Below are 17176 nucleotides of genomic sequence, written 5' to 3' on the forward strand. Positions count from 1 at the left end.
GACTGTCCTCCTGACATGGTGGCTGGCTTGTCCTAGAGCAAGTGATCCAAAGGAGGGCAAGGTGGGAGCTACCATGTCTTTGTGACCTACCACAGAAGTAATACGCTGTCATTTCCTCAGTACCCTATTGGTAACACAGATCGGCACTATTCCGTGTGGGAAGGGATTTCATAAGGACGCGAATACCAGGAGGCAAGGGCAGTTGGGGGTCATTTTGAAGCCTGGCTATGACCGTCTGCCTTATTGATCCTCCCCCTACCACATGCAAAATATATTCACCGCTTCCAGATCCTTCTTGCTCCCGCCGCCCCACACGTTCATCCCTTTACCGGATCAGTGGAGCGCAGCCAGCAGACTGCCAGATGACAGGGCCTAGTTTCCAGCCCTGACTGATCACAAAGCACAGTCTGAGGCCCTGTCCAGAGTCTTCCTGAACACAGAGTAAAGCCAGCAGAAGCGTCCTCTCAGGGAAACGGCCGAAGTGATCGCAGAGCCCAGCCAGTGGCACCGCCCCTGACATCAGAGCCCTGTAAGAGAACCGCCTTGGAGGGAAACCAGTCAGCCCCCAGTAAAGCACTCAGATGGCTGCAGCCCTCACACAGGCAGTGTGTGCAGAAAGATTTCCTGTCATTTTAAGCTGCTAACCTTCGAGCCATTTGTTAGATAGCAATATAACTAATAACACACTCTTCATTTTTTAGGTTTTTACTAATTTCTTTGGAGAAACAGAAAGGAATAACAACAATAAACCAGAGAAAGTCATGACATTTTTAGCAATCTTACAGTGCTGCCTTTGGTTATTCCCTGGGCTATCTTTTCTGACTTTCTTAGACTGCTCCAGAAGTTCCTCTAAGATGATTCTGAGAGTCTTCCAGTGACAATTTCCTGAGAGAAGACTACCTGTCCCACCTACCACCCACCTCAGAATGTAGTCAGAGATGATGTATGCTTGCATGTGCAGTTACTTGGGGGGAAACAATGTGAAGAAACCACATGTCCAAGTCTAAGGAAAATTGTATAAATTACAACACATTTTTTTGATAGACTATCATGTACCTATTACAAAGCATAATTACAAAGAGACCTTCACTGTTCTGGAGACACTTTTATGATGGATTTTTAAGTTTAGAAAAAGCAGGACATGATCTTATGTGTCTGTGTAATATTTTGTGTGTGTATGTATATGTTTTTATGGTATTTTAAAATAGAATGGGGAACTGCTAGCAGGGATTATTTTTGGGTGATAGGATGCAGATGACTTTTTCCCTTGTATGCTTTGGACAGTGAATATGTACTACTATTAGAATCAGAAAAAAACTTTAAAGAAAAAAGGGGCAGTCCTGCCCGTCCCTCAAGACTGTCACCCAGTAAGACTACCCAAATCCCTGTCAAAATCAATCTTTTTTTCTATAACTTCATGATTGTTCCTTTTCTTGTACAATCCCATCTCTTCTTCTTTGCCGTTTGCGTGGTATCTTTCTCCTACGCTGTTAAAAACGCATCCCTAACAACATAAGCGTACCACCTAGGTTTAGTGCTCCAGAAAATGGCCTCACTGGGGATAACACAGGCGGGGCAGGCCTGTTCCCCCAGGCTCTGTGGCTCTTTGTCACTGTATCCCAGTACCACTCACTGGAGATGCTCCCTGTGGACTCAATGGACGGAAGAGAAGCTCCCCTCCCATTAGAAACTTGTTGTCCGGTCAATCCTGAAAAGGACTGGCTAGTGGCCCAAGTGCATCTGATGGTGGGATTCTGTGGGCACTGGTAAGGTCTTTTCCTCTTTCCTGCAACTGATGTCACGATCCCAGCCCACAGAGATGAATGTTCAGGGCTGGAACAGTGCAAGGTGACCCTGGGGCAATAACACAGCCCCTGTCACATCACCACACATCCTGGAAGGCTGCTCTGGAGGTCACAAGGGAAGAGGAAACCAAGGCCACACTAGAGACCGGGAGCTAGGAATAGATGGGGTGGCAGTTGGGGATACTAAGTGCACTCCTCTCCCCACCCACTCCTGCCTATAAGACTGATACTGGTGTGGGTGTGGGTGTGGGCTCAGCATGCCATCGGGGTGCCAAATCTTCTATAAGAAGAAAGGGCCTAAGAGTTGGGCTTTGGTCAGTGAGGAGAGCTACTGGTGAGGGAGATGTGGGGGTGACAGATGAATCTCTCACTTGATGGCCTTTCCCTCTATGGCCTGGCTCTCACAAGTGGCTAGTGAGGTAAGGAGGAGCCAGGACCCCATTCTTTCTCCTTCGTGCCCAACATAAACGAAAAAGGAGCAGAATACCTAGAGTCAGAAGCAGGGGAATGGCAGCACGAGGAGGCTGCAGAAGTTTCCCCCCAGCCGCAGAGAGAGGGGCGCAGCCCACCTAACTCACCAGCTGAGAGGACCTCACAGAGAGTTAGGGCCACTGTAAATGTGGCCAGTGCAAATCTCAGTTCCCATACTGACTGGAATCCATTTTTCTGTCACTTCTATTCCAAGTGCCCTTTCCACTGGGATCCAGAAGAAAACCCAGTCTTCGTTGGCAGGGCCTTGCAGCTGAGTTCCAGGGGGCTGACCGCACTCAAGCACTGTCAGAAGGAAATACGGGCATTCCTGTCGGTTGTGCTTTGCGTTACTGCACTTTGTGGATATGCATTTTTTTAAGAATTGAAGGTTTGTGGCAACCCCGTGTCAAGTCTACTCGGACCTTTTCCAACAGCATTTGCTCGTTTCCTGTCTCTGTGTCACATTTTAGTAATTCTTGCCATATTTCAAAGATTTTCATGGTTATATTTGAATTGCTGCAGTTTCGTGATAAAACCTGAATGGATGAGGAGTTGCTTTTCGTGGAGGAGCAAGGAAAATGGTTGCTTGAGATGGAATCTACTCCTAGTGAAGATGCAGTGAAAATTGTTGAAACGGCAACAAAGCCTTTAGAATATTATGTCAACTTAGTTGATAAAACAGTGGCAGAGTTTGGAAGGATTGACTCCAAATTGGAAAGAAGTTCTACTGTGGGCAAAATGTATCAAACAAGGCTGCATGCTACAGAGAAGTTGTTGGTGAAAGGAAGTCAATCAATGTGACAAACTTCATCATGGTCTTTTTTTCCCCTCTTGCTTTTTTGAGAGAGTGTGCAAGTGGGGGCAGGGAAATCTGAAGCAGACTCTGTGCTGCGCATGAGTGCAGAGCCCAATGCGGGGCTTGATCCCAGGACCCTGAGACGGGAGCCGAAATCAAGAGTCAGACACTTAACCAATTGAGCCACCCAGATGCCCCACATCTGTTGTCTTATATTAAGAAATCGCTGAAGCCACCCCAGCCTTCAGCAACCACCACCCTGATCAGTCAGCAGCCAGAAACATCCAGGCAAGACCCTTCACTTATGACTCACTGAAAGCTCAGATGATGGGTAGCATTTTTAGCAATAAAATATTTTTTGACTAAGGTATGTACATAGTTTTGTAGACACAATGGTAGCACACACTGAAATAGACTACAGTGTAGCATAGTGTGGTTTCGGGGGACATGTTTAAGCCATAATGGGAGGTACGCAGTTGACAGAGAAGAGGAATTCTCCCGTCTCTCCTGTTCCTGCTTTTTGGGATTTTTTATCAACACACTTTGGCTGTTCCCTTAGGACATCATTCCCTTAAGAGTTTTAGGCTTTTGGAAACTAAGGTAAAGACCTTCCATCCATTCTGCTTTCTGCTCTACAGCACTCCTTCCCTGAGGTATTGGACAAACAACTTAGTCATATGAATTTAAGCAAGACCAAAAGTAAGAACCCTTGATCGGTGGCTATCTCAGAGATGCTATCTGCCACATAAGTGACCATTCTTCTTCCTGAAGTATGGAAGAGAAGCTAGTAGGGGAAAATCCGTGGCTTTGGGATTCCTGTTGTGCCTCCTTGGAGATAAAAGTTGAGAAGTAGCAAGTAAGGAGAGAGGGAGAAGCTTTTTAAAAACACATTTATTTTAAAATTTTACATCATCTTTGGGTAATTCAGAATTTGATTAGGCATGTTTCAGATACTTCTGAGATCAAAGTCTCCAAACCAAGGTGAATAGCTTATGTGATTGAAGGATTGGGGGACCTCATGATATAGGATGAAGAGATGGCTACTGACAAAGACACGATCCCCTCAGAATGGGGACTTTCCCGCGGCACTCAGTCACCATTTTTAAATTATCTGTCACAAATATGAAACCTCTCACCAGACCAACAATAATAACCTCTGATTTGCATTTTACTAGTTTCCATATAAAGAGAACACAGAATTAAAAGTTCTAAAGACCCCAAATCACACTGACATTAATCTGATCCCTTATATTAATAATAAGAATGAAAAGCTAGCATCTACCCAGTGTAGTCTCACACCAGTGCCTCTCTCTCGCTGGTGGAACGCGCCTTCCTCACACTGTGTATGATTTAAAGATTGCAATGTATGCATCAAATCAGGACCTAAAGCAAGCTGGGAATTCATGGGCTCAGAAAGCTGGAAAAGACTTGTCCACACAGCAGGAGGCAGCCCAAGTGCTCGGCCCATTCCTAAGCAGAAAGGCCAGAGCTGCAAGGAGGGGGAAGGTGGGGTGAGGAGGAGAAGGGGGAGGAGGGACACTTCTATACCTACACCCTCCATTGTGTGCATGGTTTCCTGGGTGCCAGGCAGGGTCGTTGTTGTCTCCCAGTAGGATAGTTAATTCCCTGATGACAGGACCCCCTCCCTGACCTACCTCAAAGCAAGGTCAGGCCCAAGTGTGAGTTTGGAGCAGGTCCTTAGTAAAGGGAGGAATGGAGGGAAGGAGGGAGGGAGGAAGCCACCAGGTACTGAGCACCTGCTATGTGCCAAGTACAGTACTGGGACAGATGTTTCATGTAACACAACAGCCTTGTGAGGTACGCTCACCACCCCTATTTTACAAATGTGGAAACAGAGTCTCAGGAAAATTTGCTCATGGCGGCATGGTTAGTACATAGGGGAGGATCAGTTGGAAAACCCAGAGCTTCTCCCTCAAGGGCTCCTGCTACTGCCCCTAGAAGCCAAGGGTCTGGCAGTACGTGAGCACTCCAGCTCCCAGACGACTGGTCCAGGGCTCAAGCTTAAGAGGCGCTGAACCCTGGCTTTACAGCATTATTTTGTGACCCTGAGCAAGTCCTTTACGTTCTCCTCCCCAGGGGCCAGACCAGTCCAGTGTGGTTCTCCACTGGAGAAGGAGGTTGCAGTAAAACTACCCAGGAAGCATGTTTGCACCCCACGGTGGGAGGGCCTCTGTCTGGAGACTGTGATATCGCCCCCTTGCTGGAGGGGTGGAGGGCATGGCTGTCTGATAAACCTTGTGAGAATCCGTTATGGTCTCTAAGGTGCTCATTTCTGAGAGCAAGTTTAAATTCTAGGGAACCACATCCCCACTCCCTGAGAGACATTCTGTGAAAGGCCCATGAAGGTGAAAGAAATCATCAGATCAGGATACTTTTAAAGTACAAAATGCTTAAAAGTAATTTGAGAGAGGAAAAAAGTCTACTTTAAAGGGGAAAACAAGATGGCAGCCTGGGGTGGGGGGTGGGGCGAGCATTAACAGGGAAGCAATGGACACGGTGTGTGACCCCAACTTCAGTGAAGGGTCAGGCCAGGCCGAGTACGGACAAATTGGGTTTTTGGCATCTGGCTTGCCAGGTGTCTCCGATGGGGCTGCCCTGCGAGAGGGGAAGCAGCTTCCTCAGAAAATAACTTGAGCCTCAAAGGTCAGGCAGACCTTAGAGAATAAATATGGGCAACAAAGGCAAAAAGGAAAACACAACTCAAATGACTCAAAACATCTGCTGACATGTTCCTCCAGTCCCCTGAAATCTCCACAGCCAAGCTCAGCGAAGGCCCCTACGACCCACAGACACAGCGAATACATGCCCCCTTGAGCATGTAAGCTCATAACTGGGCAAATCGGCATCGCTGCCACCACCCCCACCCCTTCCACGTGCACTGAGCACACTGAACCCTCCGTCTCCTTCCCACTGAACTGTGAGCAAACGGAGGATGGAGACCATGTCCTTCCGTGCCTCTCTTCTCCATACGGAGAGGATGTGGGTTTATCACGACCCTTTGTGCATGAGCACCCAGGCTAAGGACCCACCAAGCCAGCTAGAGTGATAGGAATGCCTCATCTTCCAAGGGTACGGACCTCAAGAGCAGCTTTGTTCTGGAGGAATTGAGCATGTTTCCTATGCCTCAGACCACTTCCTGGCTCCCCAGAGCTACCCTGTACCCACACACAATCATAATTTGGGAGAATTTCTTTAACATGTGAAATCAGTGTCTAGGAGCAGATGTTGAGCAACAGAGAGCGCTGGTTTGTGAAGATAACGTCATTCTGGGGGGGAAAACAGCTCAGCTTTGGCAGCCCTGGAGGGAAAGGTGGCGTGGAGAGAATGCTAGGTGTGCGGCGGGAGGCTTTGGGCTCGCACACCTCTGCAGCTTCCGGGCAGGCTGGACCTAGCTGCCTGCTGTTGGAACTCCTGCAGCCTGTGGCTCTTGGTGACAGAAGGCCCATCATGCAGCCTGTGATTGTTCGGGAACGTGACCTGCCCGGATGTGGTGGAGAAGGGCGAGGGGACCTGACCCAGGAGTCCAGGCTCAGCAGCGAATTTTCCGGAAGCCAGGCAGTGTAGCTTTTCCCAGCAGGTAAATGTCCTCGTCTGTGCCCTGGTTGAGGTGTTTCACCAGATTCTTCTCAAAGAGGAGTGGGTGGTAGGCGCCCATCGTGCAGGCACTGTCAAAGAACTTCTGGTAGTAGTAGCACACATCGGTCTTGCGCTTGGATGGGAGGAACTCGTAAATATCCACCTGGTCACACAATGTCATCATGATGATGATTCCTGAAGAGGAGAGCAGAGGTAAGTTCGACCCAACAATACAACTCCACACCCTGGAGCTCTGCCCCATGAGTCCAGCAACTCAGGAACCCAAATCTGGGGAGAGGTCTATTTGGAGTTTCTATGTATTACCGTGATTCCCAGTCTGAGCTCGGCCAGTAAGCCGGTCCAGCAGGCTGTTCCTCAGGATGCAGGGCTGCTGAGCCCTATGCCCCTCTGAACCCCCGGCAGGTCAGGGGCTGGTGCATGGCAGCTTCTCCCTAAACACCAGGGGACGGACGTGTTCCATCCATCAGTCACTGAGCTAATCAGTGTGAATAAGCTAGATGAAGAGAGAGGACTAGATGACTGGGGAGACAGTACCATCCATGTACATAGAACTTTCTAGCACTTTTATATCCTGTAGGAGACTCACAGATGGCGCTGACTGGGAGAGGTGATTCTTACAGTGCTTAGGAGAAACAGTGTGGGCAGAAAGGCTGTCTTTCCCCAGCTGGGAGGATGGTGGTTGGAACAGGAGCCTGCCTGGTCCATGTTGATGGGCTCTGCTCATTCTGGCAGGAGACGGGAGTGCAGGGGGTGAGGCCAGGTTGGTGCTCTCAGGGAGGAGGCACAGAACACTCTGCTGGAGACATGACCCCAACAAGAGGCAGGAGACTCTTGCGACACACACACCTGTCCCCATCTGTCTCAAGCACTTCTGTAGGCCCTCTCTGGGGCTCAGTTTCTCCATCTGCCTCTTACCACACAGGCTGTTGCTAGGATACAATAAGATCATGGCTCTCACACCCCTTTCAACCACCATAAATATAGGGGAAGTTTATGATGAAATAGTCCTCACTAAGAGCAAAACTGTAAACTGCTAGCAGCAACTTTGTTCTAGAGGAATCAGATAGGGGAAGAGTCCTCTCTGGCTGCCCCTGGTCTAATGGGGCGAAAAGATACTTCTGCAACTAAACTGTGAAGGCATGACAGAAGTGGCTTCTGGAAATTTCAGGAGGGAACACTTGCTATGGAGGAAGTCTCATGTAAGCCTCCTGGTGACACTGGGTGGGGCCCAGCAGGGGCCACGGCCATTGGGGATGGGCAAGAAGAGGGGACAGTGGGGTAATGGGAAAGTGTTCCCTGGGATGCTTTTCCCACTATTCCTGCTCCAAAGGGCTCCTGGAAGAGCCCCAAATGCACACATACCAAAACTGAAGAGAACTGTACAAAGACACTCTACTGAGATGGTCCCCATCCTTTTCTCTAAGGAGTGCTTCTGACAGTAAACACACAGTTGTTCACGAACTCAGAGGCCATTACCACAGGGCTAGCCTGTGCCACATTCTGAAGAAGGCATCAAACTGAGAGACTCTTAACAAAAAGGAACCCTGAGAGACTCTTAACAAAAAGGAACCCCGGTTGCAGGAGGGGAGGTGTGTGGGGGATGGGCTAGATGGGGGATGGGCATTAAGGAGGACACTGGTGATGAGCACTGGGTGTTGTATGTAAGTGTTGAATCACTAAACTCTACTTCTGATACCAATATTAAATCATATATTAATGAACTAGAATTGCAATAAAAATTTAAACAAGAATGTAAAATTTAAAAAGGAGGAAGAATGTTTTAAACTCCGTCACCACCCTGAGGGAGTTTGCATCCCAGCAAGAGGGCAGGCTCATCATACAGTGGGGGGTACGGGGGGCCCAGAGAAGGGAGCCTCCCTTCCATGTGTCCAAGAAGAAAGCCTGAAGCCATCATTCAGTACCCTCTGGACTCAGATCCCAGTTCACCTACACCAGCTCCCTCAGCTCCGTTCATGACCCTCCAACCCAGGAAAACTCTGCCTCTCATTCTTCTCTCAGAGCCAGGACTAGGGTACTCACTGGGTTCGACAGATTTTTGAAATTTTGAATAAAGTATTATTGACTATTGCTTTGTCTTCAGATGCCAATATGGCTCAGTGTAACATTATGACTGATCCTATCTTTATTTAAAATTTTGGTATTTCATTCAGGATAAAATCTTGCATTAATTACAGTTTTCAAAAAATATTATTTTAATATTATTTAGCTTGTTACTGAATTTTCTGGTGTCCCCTCAAATGGTATACCTGAGGCAAGTGCCTCTCTTGCCTCATCTTCCAAATCCCAGCCCTGCTCTTCCCATTTTCCTGCCTCCTCCCCAAGCCAAATCTACCCCTCACCCAGGCCTGCCCCAATGCCATTCCTCCACTGAGCTCTCTGACAGCACCCCCAGGAGGGGTGCGCTCTCCTGGCTGAACTCCCCCACCAAACACCCTAAAGGAGAAGGATTCTTACTGATCTCTGGATCTTAGCTAGAACTTGGCCCAGTGTAGAAATACAGCAAAAACCTGGCAACTGTTTGGTGAACAAAGGAATGAATGAATGAATGAGATCCCATTCTCTAATCTCTTCTAGAAACAAACATGAGAGGTCTTTCCCCAGATACAGACTCACCAAGCATCCCAGAGGATGGGGGGTTGGGCTGAATCTCCTCTGGGGATATTTCCTGAATGATGTCCCACAGCTCCCAAGGCATCTGGGGCTTGAGGATGTAAAAAGGCTGGTCAGGATGCAGCTTGCGGTAGCTCTTATAGTTCTCAAAGAAGCTGTAGTCAGGGCTCTGGTACCACTGAAAGAGAAGAAAATGGTCTCCTTAAGGAGAAGGAGTTGCTTCGAAGCCCCTTCCTCGGAGTGGATTCCAGACTTCACGTCACAGCTCTCACTTGCTAGCAGAGGGAACCCAGCACACAGCTTATGCTCCCAAGGAATTTTGAGCTTGGCGACCCTGGAACAGCTTCAGACTTTGGGATCACAGACCCTGGGAATGCTCAAAGGGGTCCTTGGCATCATCTGATCCCACCTCTCATTTTTTTTTTTTTAAGATTTTATTTATTTGACAGAGATCACAAGTAGGCAGAGAGGCAGGTAGAGAGAGAGGAAGGGAAGCAGGTTCCCCGCCTAGCAGAGAGCCTGATGTGGGGCTCGATCCCAGGACCCTGGGATCATGGCCTGAGCCGAAGGCAGAGGCTTTAACCCACTGAGCCACCCAGGCACTCCCTACCTCTCATTTTCAAAGGGCCGAAAACTGGGGCACAGCTTGCCACAACTGCAGGTTGGGAGCCCCTGTCCTGCCTCAGACACACTTCAGCTCTAAGTGAGATCCGAGCAAAACTGTGGAGGCTGGGGTGGTGAGGTTGCCAGTGATCACCAGAGCCTCTCAGCTCCTGGTGGGTCCGACTTAAGAATCCCGTGTCCCCGGAATGGCGCGCTCTGTCCTTCCACCATAACACCAGTCTCCTGCGACAGTGCAGCCATACCAGGGAGAGGCCAGCTGACACACATGACAAACAGCAAGGGTGCCATTTTGGAGAGGCTGGGGAGCCAAAAGGCCTGAGACTCCCATCCTCTTCCCAAAAGAGAGCCCTCCGCTTAGAAAACCAAGTTCAGGGACAGGCGACTTCCCCTCCCCACATTCTAGTCTCCTCACCTGTAAAAGGGAAGCAGCCATGCTTCTACTTTCCTGTGTTGTTATGAGTGAAATGGGAAGAATTCTGGAAACTAGAAGTAGGTCAAGCATGATGCTTCTGTCCTAGGAATGAGTAACTACTGTCTATTTCCTGCTGATTTGCTTCAGAAATAACTGTATTAGATGGACACAACCCCACCCTAGACAGTGAGAAATCCTGTCACTGTTACTCCTGAGCCAACGATCAAAGGAGAGAAAAACATGGCCCTGCGGAGCGGAGCACAGAGAGCACTGGTATCAGACAGGAATACTTCCGCGATGCGAGTCCAGATGAAGTGCTTTCCTCTCATGTGGAAAGAGAGTCCTTGGCGGGTTGTGGGGGAGCAGGTCAGCCATGACTTTCAAAACCCAGGAACACTCAGGACCGTCTATGGACAAACAGAAGACTCATTCCCTATTTCCTGAGGACACCCACTTACCTTTGGGATATCTGAATGGTAAACAGACGGGTCCCACACAATTAGGATTCCCTCATTATACAGACTGTCTTTGAGGAAGCGCCCTTCAGTGGTGACCAGCTGCAGGAAGAAAGAGACAAATGGTCACCTGGATGTTCACATGTAAATGTCCTGTGGTGATGACTGACAGGTGGCAAGTGCCACCCTAGGCACTTCGGTTCAGTGATCCAGGATATCAGCTGTCAGACATTCACCTTAAAAAGCACATGTTGCCCAAGTGGAAACTGAGAGAAACAAATGGCAGAAACCAAATCAAGAGCTGCCTGAAAATGAAAGCAAGCATCACAGTCATCATTCCACACCTCGACCACTCACCATTACAACGTGGAGATGTAATCAGAGTCACTGTATTATCTCAAGAATGACTAGGTACAACCCAGAGAGCAGCAACTTGCCACGAGCTTCTGAGCTACCCTGTCCCCTCCTACCTCTCCCAAAGGCACGGAAGCCTGAAGAATATAATCCCACTTCCTCAGTGTATCTTTGAGGCAAGAACTACTGGTGCTGGGCCCACCTTGGCTGGGGATCATGTGGCTGTACTGGGTGCTAAAGAGTCCCCAGGGAGTCACAGAATGCCAGCATGAGTATGGCCATGAGGTGAGTGAGCATTCAGGGACAAACAATAGCAGGCCAAGCCACGGGTGTGAGGTGTGAGGAGAGGGAAGATGTCCCAGACAAAAGAAACAATGTGTGCAAATCCCCAGATGTGAGAATAAGTGGCAGAGACTGCTAGATGTCACCCAATATGCATTCATTCTTTCTTCCTTGGAAACAAACATTTCTGTTTACCTCAACACATCTAAAATAAAGATTATCTGAAATTAAAATTTCCCAGCCTCTCTTACAGCTAAGCCTGGCCATGATAAAATTCTGGCCAAGGGTGTGTAAGCAAGTGTGACTTCCAGGAAGTGACCTTCCTTGTTTATTTCTCCTTCCTGTTGGCTGAAGGTGGACGTGATGACTGGAGCTAAAACAGTCACCTTGGACCATGAAGATGAAGTCATGTGACTGAACGATAAATGCACAAGGTAGGAGGAGCCCAGGTTCCTGACACACTGGAACACCACAGCAGCTCTGGGATGTCCACCCTTGGATTTCTTTCACATGGGATAGAAATACGTTTTTCTCTTGTTAACCTTGTGTTGAGGGGTGGGTAGAGTGTTGCTATCACAAACAGCCAAACCTAATTCTACTTAGTACCATGAGGAGCTTATCTGGGAACTGCAGGTTGTCCAGTGTTACCAATGCCTGGTGATGTGTGCGCACTCAAGAGAATTATAGATAACAGATTTTAAAAATGTCTCCTGCTCCTCTCCAGTCATCATCTTAGTATACAAGAAAGAGGCCAGTGGCAGCAAGTTCTGGCACCCTAAGACTTTGCCAATATCTGTGGCTTCACAGAAATCCTGAGAGCTACTTAAGTCTTCTCCTTTCCATCAATGAAAAACAACAGTGAGAGTGACAGATGCCATCTGACCATGTATATTCCAAGCCAGCTACGTTCATACATGATCTCATCTCATCTTTGCAACCACCCCAGGAGGTGATTATTAATATGCCCATCTTATAAATAAGGAAACCAACTCAGAGATGCTAAGAAACTCACCCAAGCTATACAGCTAGTAAGCAGGGAATCTGAACTGGAAGTCTCCAGGATCCACACTTTTGACCTACATACTGCACTGCCTCCCAAAAAGCAGGCAGGGTGGGTCAGCCGTGGTGTCAGGAGGACAGGCCAAAGAAAGCAGTTGATAAGGCACATAGACAACAAGAATGTTGCTTCTTGTCTGAGTCATAGTTATACTGTCACAGCTGGAAGACCCTCGAGGGCTGGACCCAAGTCTGTCATTTTCAGGTAGGTAAACTGAGGTCCAGAGAGAAGAGAGAATTGTCCCAGGCTTCCAAGGGAGCTTGGGACAGAGCCAGAACCAGAGTCTAGAGACTGGCTCCTCCCCAGTGTTCTTTCTTTCCTCACAGGGTTGTATTCATAAACCACAAAGCATTTGAATAAGTGAGCACACAAGCAGGGCCCGAGCCACCCTCGATTCTCAACATACGGGGGTTTAGGGGGAGAAGAGAGGGAGGCGTTCACTCAAGCTACTTGATGAGGCAAATGGCAAAGCATGAAATCAAGAAGGGGTGATGGTAAGGACTAGTTTATCCCAAGGAGAAACAAGAAGTAACCACAGCCAGGACCTATGTGGGGACAGGGGAGAAGCTAGCCAGTACCCCTCAAGCTTAAATGGACACAGCTCTGAACTTACCATACTCATTCTGGTGGCCCTTACATGACATGTACAAATTTTCCTCAAACACAAGAGAACCTCAAACTGCTTGGGGAAATGGGGCAGTGCTCTGTGTCTGAGTCACTCTGGTCTTAGGAGGGCTGTTTTCCCTCTCCAGGCTCAGGTGCCTTATTTCTAGGAAAGGACTGCCCTGCAAGGCCATGTCCAGGCGGCCAGCCATGCCTGGATGGCATCTCTGTCATTTTCCCCAGCTGCAGCACAAGGCACTGGGGAGAGATCAAGGTCTTCTCAAATGCCCCTGTGCTTGACCTCGTGCAGAGTCCGACCTGAGTTCAGGGATCCCAGGAGCCTCATGATGAGGAAAGTAAGTCACTGCCACAGCAACGGAGCCCCAAGGAACACCTGCCAGGAAAAGGCTACACCAGGGAGATGGGTGGTGCTGTTATAGAAACCTGTTTAAAGTCCTCTCTCCAGTCACAAAGCAACACATGCTCCCTGCAGAAAGTTAGAAGAGACAAGAATACACACATCTATATACATACAAGAATAAGAAAACAACCATCAATCATTGCATTCTTCAGATATCACCTGTATGAATATGTTGGTCTTTTTTCTTCCCAAATCTTTTTTCCCTCAGTTATGGGCTGAACTGTTCCCCCCTTCCCCCACCAAAATTCCTATGTTGAATCCCTAACCCCCAATGTGACTCTTTTGGAGACAGGGCCTTCAGGGAGTTCATTAAGGTTGAATGAGGTCACAAGGATGGGTCCCTAATCTGATAAGATTGATATCCTTATAAGAAAAGAGACACTGAAGATCTCTCCCTCCACACGTCCACAGAGGAAAGACTGTGTGAAGATGCAGCTAGAAGGATCCACAAGCCAGGGAGAGAGCCCTTATCAGAATCCAACCTTGGTGGCACCCTGATCTTGTACCCCTGGCCTCCAGAATTGTGAGAAAATAAATCTCTGTTGTATAAGCCATCCCATTTGTGGCATTTTGTTATGGCAGGTATCAGAAACTAATATGCCCTGTGTGTGTGTGTGTGTGTGTGTGTGTGTGTAGACACTGGTAACTATATATAGAGTCTAGACTTAGCTGCTTTGTTAAACTCACACAACAATCCAAGTCCAAGTCTTCTCGTATATCCCTCACAATATTTCCCAGCCCCAAACAGGGCATTAAAGGAAGCTCGGAGAAGTTACATAACTGACCCAGGATCACACAATAGGAAAGGGATGGAGCTAGGCTACAAATCAAGGCCTGTCTGATCTCTTCCCACTGTACCAGACGACCTTCGTTCAGAACAGTAAGGGATGAGGAAACAGTCTGTGTTCCAGCTGCCAGACTTGCAGCCTTGCCAGAGTGAAAAAGCTAATTAGTGCCACAAGAAGACAAACAGAGGGGTGGTCGAGGTCCTGAGTAGATAGGAAAAATGAAGGCCTGACCACGGTAAACCAGACTGGGATAGGAAGCAGTTTCTCTGACAGAGAGAAGGGCACCTCAAGTGGAAAGCCACCACAAACCCCAAATGCCCAAATCAGAGGGGCCTCTGATTCTACCCAGCATCCCAGGAAGTCATCAAAAGAACCAAGAAGTATAAGAAGAAGTAATTTGGGGATGCCTGGGTGGCTCAATCAGTTAAGCTTCTGCCTTTGGCTCAGGCCATGATCCCAGGGTCCTGGGATTGAGTCCCGCAACGGGCTCCTGCTTCTCTCTCTGCCTCTGCGTGCCACTCCACCTGCTTGTGCATGCAATCTCTCTCTCTCTCTCTCACAAATAAATAAATAAAATCTTAAAGAAAAAGAAGAAAAGGTAGTAGTAGTAGTAATTTGGAAAGTACTTAAATGTCAGAATTAACATAAGAGGTTATGAGAATAAGCTAGGAAACTGAGCCACCAAGGAGTATTACACAACTCTGACAAAGAAAAAGGAAGAGCTCTATGAGCTGACAGGGAGTGATTTTGAGAAGATACTGGGGGGAAACAGTGTGAAAGAGCTTATAGGCACCCACACCCCCCCACACACTATATTCTGTGTGAAAAAAACAAGGGGAATTAAGAAAGCATATGTACATCTGTTTGTCTTGACAAACACTAACACAGAAGGACAAATCAGAACACAGTGCAGGTGGCTGCCCACCACGGGTGCTGGTGGGACCAGGTGGCAGGAATCTAGGAGGGAGTTAACATTTCTCCCGTTATACGCTCCCGGAGAGTTTTGAATCTGGGGAGCATGTTAATATTCTATGTGATTTAAAAAGAAGGAGGAAAAGAAAACCCCCAAACTGAAACAAAATGGATACAGCTGAGGTCCAAATGAATTCCCCAAGCTCAGTGAAGAGGAACAGAAGGACGCATCCAGGTAACTCAGGGCTCCATCACGTGGCTGCATCACCTCAGCCTCAGGCAGGGTGTGGGGGAAAACAGCAAACCCAGCCTGAGCTCTCTCTGCTCCATTTGCTGGAGGGAGAGATGTGCATAGCAATTTTCAAACTCTGAGGGGTATCACCCACGTGAGCAAATAAAGAAATGGGTGAAGGTGTTAGAAGCAGGATTCCCACTATGGGAGGAGGGGGGAGTGCAAATATAGAATGCGGAAAGGCAAGGGATAGCTTATGTGGACAGACGGAACTTGGTCAGGGTCTGTCACTGCCAAAGCAGGCATGTCGGCAGGCACACGCAGGCGTCTATGCAGAGGAATCTATGCGCACATGCAGGTGCATGTATGTATATAGTAAGCATACGGATGCACATGTACCTAAACCGTGTGTGTACGCGTTTACATATGTGTACATATGTGCTCTGTTTCCTAGCTCTCCCAGCTGTAGGGGCCAAGAAATGAAGATACCTCAGTAGGAGGCATGAACCACCCAACACCCAGATGTTGGTTTCTAATATCAATTTTACTTAAAAGAGCCAAGACTCCTTGGAAAAAAGTGACATATCCCAGAGCTAAGGTAGGTTAGTATGAGGAAATAAAACTTCCCTCCATATCTCAGTGTTGCTCCAAAAAGCCCTAGACTCCTGAACTCTTCATATACCGTCAGTATAAACTCTGGAGCTATTTGTCTAGTTAATTGCTCTGCTTGGGTTTAAAACCCAATAAAACTTCTCTTATCTCCCTGAGAAGCTAAATGGTGATAGCCCGAATATCATCTCTATGTTAATACAGATATATGCTAAGGGACCCGGAAGACTGGCGCAGGAGGAAAGAGGCCCAGGAATTTACAGACATCTCTCATTTCACATCAGAGTGTGTTTATATTCTAAAGGGCTGGAGTAAGAAGGGGCCCTTTGAGGGGGGGTAGAAGCCAGCCACCTCCTGCCTTTTATAAGCAGTGCATGTGTCATGGGGGATCACTTACTTTTTGTCCCTTGCCTGTGGGGTATCTGGTTAGTCCTGTAGGATAATTGACCTGACTCTCATTGCATTGCCCTGGGAGTAGGAGCTTGGGAAAAGAGTGACTAGAGTACATTCATTATCTACTGTAAAGTATGAAATAAAAAATCTGTCTCTGATCCAGAATACTGTGTATACCTATATTCCGGATAAAACTAATAAAGAGGGGCGCCTGGGTGGCTCAGTGGGTTAAGCCGCTGCCTTCGGCTCGGGTCATGATCTCAGGGTCCTGGGATCGAGTCCCGCATCGGGCTCTCTGCTCAGCAGGGAGCCTGCTTCCTCCTCTCTCTGCCTGCCTCTCTGCTTACTTGTAATTTCTCTCTGTCAAATAAATAAATAAAATCTTAAAAAAAATAAAAAAATAAAAAAATAAAACTAATAAAGAGGAAACATTTAAAACACAACAGATTAGGGCACGCCTGGGTGGCTCAGTTCGTTAAGCGGTTGCCTTCGGCTCAGGTCATGATCCCAGCATCCAGGGATCGAGTCCCACATCGGGCTCCTTGCTTGGCAGGGAGCCTGCTTCTCCCTCTGCCTCTGCCTGCCATTCTGTCTGCCTGTGCTTGCTCGCTCGCTCGCTCTCTCTCTTTAACAAATAAATAAAATCTTAAAAAAAAAAGCACGACAGATTAAAATGAATTGGAGTATCTTGTTATGCCAGAAGATACCAGTGT

The 17176-nt window shown here is 47.9% G+C and overlaps 1 protein-coding gene across 2 annotated transcripts in view; it reads right to left on the bottom strand.

The window, feature by feature from the left end:
* Window positions 1-3944: 3944 nt before the first annotated feature.
* ST6GAL1 (ST6 beta-galactoside alpha-2,6-sialyltransferase 1) overlaps window positions 3945-17176 on the bottom strand; it is a 118898-nt gene continuing 105666 nt past the window's right edge. For both annotated transcript variants that reach the window (XM_059163182.1, XM_059163183.1), the window contains 3 exons: window positions 10816-10914; window positions 9325-9499; window positions 3945-6864 (listed from right to left, as the gene is read on the bottom strand). In XM_059163182.1, the coding sequence (XP_059019165.1) occupies window positions 6623-6864; window positions 9325-9499; window positions 10816-10914 (516 nt within the window). In that variant the 3' untranslated portion in view covers window positions 3945-6622. The remainder of the gene's footprint in view (window positions 6865-9324; window positions 9500-10815; window positions 10915-17176) is intronic.

Source organism: Mustela lutreola, chromosome 2 (genome assembly GCF_030435805.1).
Source record: "Mustela lutreola isolate mMusLut2 chromosome 2, mMusLut2.pri, whole genome shotgun sequence".
Taxonomy (NCBI): Eukaryota; Metazoa; Chordata; class Mammalia; order Carnivora; family Mustelidae; genus Mustela; species Mustela lutreola.